Raw genomic sequence first — 10,000 nt, forward strand, 5'->3', positions numbered from 1 at the left:
TCCAATTAAATACTATATGGAAACTTTCTTACCAAAAACAGGGGAATGTTCTGATGTCACAGTAATTGTCACCAATCCTCTATTCTGTTTATATGTGGGAGGGAAATGCAAAACATCACAGCTAACTCAAGCAATTTCTAAACAATATGACAATCAAATAAACACTGCACTTAAGACAAGACACTGCTCACACATAGACTACACTCTTTAAGAAGACAAATGGAATGAATGAGAAGTGGGTAGATTTCACTTTGAGAGTCACTGTCTCGGCAATTTAATAAAGACACTTTGATAAGCCTTTTACAACAGGGGGTGGGATGGGGTGGGAGAGAGATCAGAAAGACATTTTAACTATGGTATTTAATTGGATCAACTTGTCATTACTGAAAATAAATTGCTACTATTTTGGGTTTTTTTACCACTAATAACTCCAAATAACAAAAACCTTACATGTTTAGTGAGAGTGGACTATGTCTATATCTGTACAATACAAGGTTCCAGTAAGTTTGTGTGAAGACATTTTGTATGTAGATAAGGGCAGGAAAAGATGAGGAAATGTTTCTCTTTTTAAATTTAGTGATTACCTAATTTTGTTTTTAGTGACTACTTTTTTTCTCCATGTATGGATTGTTTACAAGCCACTAACCTGATTATGTTCCTCGCTATGGCAACGGTAACAAAAGCAAAAGAGCAATAATGTGTAGATAAGAAAAACACATAACTGGAGAGAGTTCTTTGCGAGTTGGATATCTTTCCTACCATCAACTAGTGAGTGTAAGTATATTTTATAGCCCGATTAATTAGGGACAGAATTAGATTAGATGAAATACAGTTTGGCTTTGTCCCAGAGAGAAAAGCACCACAGATGCTATTTTCGTAGTCAGGCAACTGCAAGAGAAGTATTTAGCCAAAAACAAGCTTCTGCACTTGGCATTTGTTGATCTCGAGAAAGCCCTTGACAGAGTACCTCGCTGTGATATGGTGGTCTCTGGGGAAGCTAGAGGTTGACAAATTGTTTATGAAAGCAATGCAGGCTATGTACAGGGGTGTTGTTAGTAAGGTAAGAGTTAACCATGAGTTCAGTGACAAATCTAGTGTAGAGGTAGGTGTTCACCAACTAAAGGTTGGTGTTAGGAAGAGTACCCAACTGTAGAAACTATGCCAAAACAAACTATGGAACCTGATGCAGTTCCAACACTTTAGGTATTGTGCCAGTGTAAAAAATATTATTTAGAACTGCTGTAGAGTAAGAAATATGTTTCCAGCAAACCAAGTTTAAAGTCTTGAAAAACATGCATAAATGTTACAGATTTTCATTTCTTTCATTTTCTTAAACTTTTATGCATTGTACTAACATAAGAAATATTAGTTGCTGCTGGAAATCACCATTATTCACACACACACACTGGGTTATAGGAGACACAGACAATGGCAATCTACATATTCATTTAATCCAACTACACACACAAAGCAATATGAACTTAGCTTTTTTTTAATTTTTTGACAACAGCTCACTTTAGATAATGTCTGATCTTTTATCTTGTACTCATGGCTCGTGACTCATAAGCTAGCATTGAGGGATATAGAGATGGATGTATGGAGGGGAGGGTTGCACTAACTGAGAGAAAACACTGGTTATGTAACTACAGATTTGCATCACAAACTGATTGTAGACATTTTGTGGTAAATTTAGAAACTGTCATGATAAAAGAAGAAACAACTCTTAGATCACCAAGCTTTAAAAAGAATATTCTCATGAATGTAATTCAATCATAGCCGAGTATTTAATTCATAGATCTTTAATGATGGTACTAGGTTAATCTACTGACCTATGTGGGTACATCAGATCTAACGACACATACCTAATCCACAGCTTTATGTGGGTACATCAGATACAATTATGTAGCATACCCAAAGCCACAGAGGTATTTAACAGTGCCTTAGTTAAAAAAAACACTTTATAGAAACTGCCATGGTGGAGCACACCCAAACCACAGTCATGGCTTGAGAATACCTAATCCAAATGACATTATAGTGGGACACACCATAAAAACACAACTACTGTGACATAGTTAATTCACAACTCCATGGTGATACATCTAACCTATGTTGCTATGACAACATCCATTTAATCCATTTTAATTCACATTACCACAGTGACACTTAATCCATATTTGACACGGAGAATCAATGTGACTATAGGAGGACATTTAAAATCATCAAATTGTTGCTAGTTATTGTGACAATACATTATTAATAAAAATGTCAGGATGATGATGATGAAGGTGGCAGTGAGTGGTGATGATGATGATGATGAAGACAGATCTAGTGATGATGATAAAAGCAATGATAACAGGGTTAGTCACGATAATGAAAGTAATGATAACAGAGTTAGTGATGATGATGACGACAACAGAGCTAATGATGATGATGATGATGACAACAGAGCTAGTGATGATGATAATTAGGATGATAACAGAACTAGTTATGATGATAGTGATGATGACGCTAATGATTATGACAGGGATAACGATAACGATGCTGATGGAAAGTGGGGATAGCAATAATTTTCATGATGATAGTGATGGTAGTTATGATGACAGACATTTTTGATAAGAGAGATTTTTGTTGTTGCTTTTAATTTTCCCTGATTAATAGAAGTTTCTAATGAATGATACCCGAATTAGTTAGCTTGAGCAGAAAAATAAAACACTAAGATCAACTTAGTCTCAACAAGAACACAAATAATAGTTATAACAACAACTATAACAGTAATGATACCTAACTTAATATAATGATATGGGTGTACATTTGGAAGAGGAATATGATCTAGTTGATTATATCAACCCAAGTACATAGTGAGTACTTCTTTTATTTACCTCAAAGGCAATGTTGAGCTTAATGGGACTTGAACTCAAAATATAAAGAGTCAAAGAAATACTGAAAATTATTTTGTCTACCTCAGACAGAAACTCTCTTCAAAAAACAATGGAATGATAGCTATGAGCCATAAAATTGAACTTGATAGGCAGCCTTTGATATGAGCAAAAATGAATCCTGTACCACATGAATTCAAGCATCTACATAACCTATGTTCTTCCAGATGCTTTATACGGGCAAGACTGTGTCAACTGGAATTCTGTTGCACTACAAAAACTGAAAGTCTTTCAGAATCATGTAATGTGACTTATTACTAATACCAAATTCTCAGACCACCTCAGAATTGAACATTTAAGACAAATAGCCAAATTACCACCAATCACCTCTGACATCAAAAATAAAGTACTCAAATTGCTTGGCCATACTAAACGAATGGTTTGTGGCATCAACAAGATCTGTTAGAAAGCGTGATTAATGGAAAGAGAAACAAAGGTCAGCAACCTAAAAGATGAAGAGATAACGCCACAACATGGACAGGTCTTGACACAGCTTCTCCTGAATGCTCTTGCCAAAGATCAAATACTGTGGCGGCAACTATCTGCTGCAAGTGAAGATAGCAGGAAATGATGATGATGATATTCAGGCTATATGTATAAGCTGTATCATGCAATGTAAATGGATAGTGTGTTTAAAAACAGGCCCCATCTGTAGGCTGCCTCATTTTATCGATGTAAATATAAAAATACTCCCGAATCCTAAAAAAGATCTGAAATCTGTGATACTTTTGGTTGCGGGAATTTCAGATGATAGATTCTCAACTGTACTTACATTATCAACCCCAGAGGGACGAAAGGTAAAATCAACTTCAATGTAATTTAAACTCTGTACCAAAGGGTTAAGACTAAATGATACAAGGAATTTAATTGGACACTCTAGCATTTCTGCTGTTCTACTGTATCTTTACATTAATATTATTGATTAGTCACATCAATAAGGACTTCTAACTAACATCAATAAGAGCAACAATATTATCAATAATCGTAAAGTTGAACTTTGCAAGAAAGAAGCATTCGTCTTGTAGGCTTAAAGAGAATTTTCCTAATCAAGTAATCATTCCACATTGAGGTTAGATGGATGGTGATTCAACATGTAATAAAACTTGCAGGAGAGAAAAAAAAAAACCGTCAAGAACTATTAACATGAGATGACTGATTACTGAACACAAAGATTCAATTAGACAAAAGAGAGGGGCAAAAACATTGGATGATTTATTTTGAAAATAAAATATAGTAAAACACACTTGATAAATATCTTAAAGGATATCTTTGCCCTTGTCGTGGTGGTGGTGACAATAATAGTGGTGATGATGATGGTGGTGGTGGTGGTTTGTAAATGGAAGTAAAGCATAAAACTATATAAACTGAACAAGTAAAACTGATAACGGTTATAGAAAACCATGATGTGATAATGTAGCTCATGTATTATAGTGTTATCTGATTTTTACGCTATATACTTATTAAAATTCCAGAAACTTGCAGCAAACAATATAAATAACTCCTCCTAAATATTAGCGAAAAAATACAGGAGATGAATAATGGACATATTCAGAAATTCTGACAAAGCGTTAGATCATGAAAGAATGGCTCATATTTTTAAAAATCCACTTACAACTAGTTACACTCCACCAACCACCAACACCACCACCACTTTTATAAAAATAGGAAAATTTGAATGGGCTTATTATCAGATGTGAAGAGATAAAAAAAGTATTTTTATTCTAAAAATTTTACATATTTCAAAACATTTTAAAAAATTGTTTTCTTCCTGCTTTCCTCTTAATTTCAATAAATAAAAATGTAAGAAAGTTTACTGATTTTCAAAGATAATGATATTTATTGCTTCTCATACTCTCTGCCAAAGGAAGATTGTATATCAGCATTGTAATATAATTTGGCAACTGTTCCCCAAGTCATGCCAACCTGCCTAGTAAAAGGTATAAATCCTATTTTAGAAGGCAGCTCCTATACAACATGTCACCGCACTGCTGTTGAAAGTAATAAATTTTAATTCTTCTACATTTTTTGAACATATTCCAGAAAATTTGTAACAACAAACCAATTATTTTAGTTAAACAATTTTACTTCTTCTTCTTCCTTGTGTGAAGAATTTTCTTCCAAAATGAAACTCGTTAGCATAACACTATTATAGAATACAACCAGATAATTTTTTTTTTTTATGAAGAGAAATTTTTTTTCCTTTCTCCAAACAACATTCTTTAAGTTATCAATCAATATACCTAATTATCTACTTAAACATCACAGGCATCTAAAATCTACTACAGTATGTTGACGCCTAAAGCTAATGGATAGGACCCAAGAAAAAAAAACAACCCTAAAAACATTGGCATGGTAGAAAAACCACTTCAGCATTAAAATCCTTCAACACTCATGTATCTTCTACAGCTACAATAATGGCACCAATTTCTCTTAAGTGGCTTTTGTCACCTCCTTTTGAACATATGCAGCAAACTTTTAACTACACTCTTCTACAGATTATTGGAAGTCAGAGTTGATCAGAGAACTAGACCTGTAAACACAGAACTAACCAAAGTATTTTGTGGATGACAGCAACTGTCCATGCATGCAAGTCTTCTCACTTCATGTTTAAAGTGTTGTCCAAGACAAAGACTTTTCTTAAAAGACAGATACAGTTTGGCACCAGTGCTACTACAGGCTTTATCAATCAGAACAGAAAGAACTTGTATTGTAAACAATTCAGAATGAATTACTGGTCTGCATACAGCTGTCCAACAATCAGTCTCAGAAGTCTTGCAACTTCCACCTTTTTTAAAAGTTTACTTTTAAAAAGAGTACAAACTGATACATTATGTGATCATGTGAGCAACCAGGCTCTCAGATGTTGTTTAACATCACTGGTCACAATGTACTCTTGCATTGTTTTAGCCTTCAAATGATGCCACCCCACTGGCTAGGTGAACAGGCCAACATTCTCCCCTGATCAAAAGGGGGTCTGGAATAACATAAAATGAAGTGTTTTGCTCAAAAAACACAATATTCTAAGCAAGCTACTAAACACACACACACACACACACACATATATTCTCTTGTTTAGGATTTAAAATGTTTTAAGAATTTTGTTGAATTTGGGCAGGGAGTAATGCTGGCTTGACAATAAAATGAAAAGAGACAGAGCCATATGGCAAAATGTAAAATTATTTGGTCTTGTTGCAAAAGAAATTTTCAATTAAAACATACAAATTTAAATGAATTTTAAAAATGTCAAAACCAGAGATCATATCTTATAGGTGCAAGTATGGCTGTGTGGCAAGAAGTTTGCTTCCCAACCACAAGGTCTCAGGTTCAGTACCCTTGTAATATAGCCCCAGGCTGACCAAAACATTGTGGGGTGGATTTGATAAATCGAAACTGAAAGAAGCCCATCAGAGAGAGAGAGAGAGAGAGAGAGAGAGAGAGAGAGAGAGAGAGAGAGAGAGAGAGAGAGAGAGAGAGAGAGAGAGAGAGAGAGAGTGTGTGTGTGTGTGTGTGTGTGTGTGTGTGTGTGTGTGTGTGTGTGTGTGCGTGTGCGTGTGCGTGTGCGTGTGCGTGTGCGTGTGCGTGTGTCCACCACAGCTTAACAACCAATATTGTTTTTGGTTTTTTTTTTAACATCCCTGTAACTTAGCAGTTCAGAAAAAGAGATAATTAGAATAAGTACCAGTCTGGAAAAAAACCCCAAAAAACAATAAGTACTGGGGATGATTTGTAAGACTAAAACCTTTCAGGGTGGTGCTTCAGCATGGGGACAGTCCTATGACTGAGACAAGTAAAAAATGAAAAATATTTTGAGACACACACAAAGGTAAGTATGAATTGCTATTAAGTGCACACACACACACACACACACAAACCATATATAAACACACACACATATACGTACTCATACACAATCACACATATACACACACATACATACATACATGTATGCATGCATTCATACATACTTGTTTCTCCACCGTTCTCTCTAATTTAAGGTTTTAACCTACAAATAACTACATGGATAAACTAAGAACGTTTACGTCTGGAAGAGGATTTATTAATCCACATGAATTGATGTAACATATGTTTTAATTATCGATTTGTTTACCTTGACTGAAAATCACACGTTTAAAGAGGAGTATGGTTGATTAAACCAACCCCCATATATCCTTGGCAATTAATCATTTTATTAACACCTGGGCAAATAAAAACATGAAGTTAGCTCAGGAAGGACTTGAACTCAGGATGTTAATATTAAATACTGCAAAAGAAGGCAGCAAGCTGGCTGAATCATTAACATGCCAGGCAAAATGCTTAGTGGTATTTTGTCCATCTTTATGTTCTGAGTTCAAATTCTGTCGAGGTCAACTTTGTCTTTCGTCTCTTTTGGGTTCATAAAATAAGTACCAGTTGAAAACTGGGGTTGATGTAATCGACTTATTCCTGCCTTGAAATTACTGGCCTTGTACCAAAATTAAATACTGCAAGACTTTTTAATACAGTACATTACATTTCTGCCATTCATTTGCATTTAAAAAAAAATTATTTTTATATTCTACTCACCCCACAATATTCTGATTCATTAAAAACTTGAGGAGGTACTGGGACAGCCCCTTCTGTCTTTGCTTTGCTATTCTCCCGCATCAGAGTTCGTTCACTTGCATATCTGGGGTCTGTTATATCAATTTGAACAAAGTCAATTTTCTCAGCAGTTAACTTGTTCAAAATGAGTTGCTGACATTTCCTTTGCTGAAAAGATGAAAACAAATAAATAAATACATTGCAATGAAGTATAAGAGATTGGGTTAAGTAAGATGTAAGAAAAAATAATAAAGATGCATGGAAAAATGAATGAACACCACATGATCTCATGTGACTCTTTTTTCAATAAATATGGCAATTACTATTAAGAATTGATGAATTCTTGATGGAAAAGTTTTTCACAACTATTTTGACGCTCAGTTAATATAAGATAGACCAAAAGTCATGCACAAAATAAGTTCAACATGCTCTGGAATTGTCAAAGACATGCTTCAATTTTTCTAAAATTCAATAAGATATATAAAATGATGAAGAACACACATGTATTATACATGAACAAAATGAATGATAATAATAATAATAATAATTATTATTATTATTTCTTTTATAGGCTACAAGGGCCCAAGACACAGGGGACAATATCAAAGGATGTTACAACACATGAAAACAAAAACAAAATCAGGTGGGGTTTACATCAATCAAAGGATACAATAGAAATTGGCGATATAATTAGGATCCCCAACAGTAGGGCAGTCCATTTAGGGTATTTTAGGGTAAACCCTACACAAAAAATCCCGGATTACTCTGCCATCCCCATGACATGGGAAAGTGCCCTCTTCCAGTTTCATTCTTTCTGCTTAGAAAAATCAAACCATTCAGCCTCACCAGTCTTGCCACTCTTGTTCACCTTTTGACACACAAACTAGAAGGCAACACCTCCCTCTCCACCCTCTTCAAATGATATTTGAAGAATTGATGAGGGTTTGGCCAGACAGAGAAGTGCCTGTCTTCAAACCTTTCAGATGGTCCACCAAACAGCCTCTTTTGCCACAGTCACTGAATAATAATAATATTAATAATAATAATAATAATAATGTAATATCTTATAATAATTATGTTTGTCACTCCGTTACTTAGCCCATCTGTAATGCTTCTCTGTGATTAATTGAAGTAGATGTGCAGTTTCGGGCATTTATCAAACCTTTGAACAGTCCCATCGACCCCCACCCCCACCCAGGGGTCAATATCGACCACTTTGGAGACCATTGATCTAAGGCCATAGTAAAGACTTTCCCAAGATACTATGCATTAGGATTAAACCTGGGTCCCAGCTCATGATTGTGAAGCAAACTTCTAAGCCATTGGGCCATGTGTTCACTGAGGCACAGATATACACTGCACTGAAACAATATTCACACATCTGGATAGTGTGAGTATTACTACTGCTATGACCACCACTCCTTAAAATCACTCCCTTCAAAAAGGACATATTGGATACTATGAATCTGGATTCCAAGCAAATAGGTAAAAAATGGGATGGTCATAACAGGAATGCTTTCGATCATTAGGTCTGATTGATCATGGCTAACTTGAGGCTAAACAAGAACTTTCTCTCTCTGCCCACCTGCCTGTATATATATATATATATATATATATATATATATATATATATATATACCTATCATAGCCAAAACTGAAAGCTGAATATGTTCTCAATTTTCAACACTTGACAGTCCCTAATCATATTTATCTACTCTTTATCTCTTCAAGCCAACAACAACAGTCACATCTCCTGTGAACTTATTGACTGTAATATCATTCCTACTTTAAACCCAAACCCCTAGCATATTTCTCACTATTCCACCTTTGAACTTATTGACTGTACCTAACATATTTCTCACTATGCCACCAAACACCATATCAAATATTTCATTTTAGCTATCCCCCAGAATTACATCACTGTGGATCTCCCTTACCCATCAATGTTTCGCCACCATCACAACCGACAATAAAAAACAACTGGACTGCAAACCACATCGTTCCAGGTTCAGTCCCACTGTGTGGCACTTAGGGTGTCTTCTACTATAGCCTCAGGCCTCGGGAGAGGATTTGGAAGACGGAAACTGAAAGAAACCCGTCGTATATGTATATATACCTATATCTATTTATCGATGTGTGTGTGTGTGTGTGTTTGTCCCTCTCCACTGCTTGACAACCAGTGTTGGTGTGTTTACATACCCGTAAATTAGCAGTTTGGCAAAAAAGACAGAAAAATAATAAGTACAAAAATAAGAACTGGGGTCGAGTCATTCAACTAAAATTCTTCAAGTGGTGCTCCAGCATGGCCACAGTCCAATGACTGAAACAAATAAAAGATAAAGAAAATGTCCAACCTTCTTCCAGTCTAAGAAAAGTCTATGAGCACCATCACACCTTATAAGAGCAACTGCCCCACTACACACATTAACGGTTAGGGGAGAAAATATGAGCAGAGTGAGAATTTCAGAGAGAGGAAGAACTCC

At 35.3% G+C, this 10,000-nt stretch overlaps 1 protein-coding gene across 8 annotated transcripts in view; it reads right to left on the reverse strand.

Annotated features, from left to right (window-relative positions):
• Positions 1-10,000, reverse strand: part of LOC115219728 (glutamic acid-rich protein) — a 144,539-nt gene that overhangs the window by 93,465 nt on the left and 41,074 nt on the right. For all 8 annotated transcript variants that reach the window (XM_036509733.1, XM_036509732.1, XM_036509729.1 and 5 more), the window contains exon 3: positions 7,500-7,685. In XM_036509733.1, coding sequence (XP_036365626.1) covers positions 7,500-7,685 — 186 coding nt within the window. The remainder of the gene's footprint in view (positions 1-7,499; positions 7,686-10,000) is intronic.

This window comes from Octopus sinensis, linkage group LG15 (genome assembly GCF_006345805.1).
Source record: "Octopus sinensis linkage group LG15, ASM634580v1, whole genome shotgun sequence".
NCBI classification, from domain to species: Eukaryota; Metazoa; Mollusca; class Cephalopoda; order Octopoda; family Octopodidae; genus Octopus; species Octopus sinensis.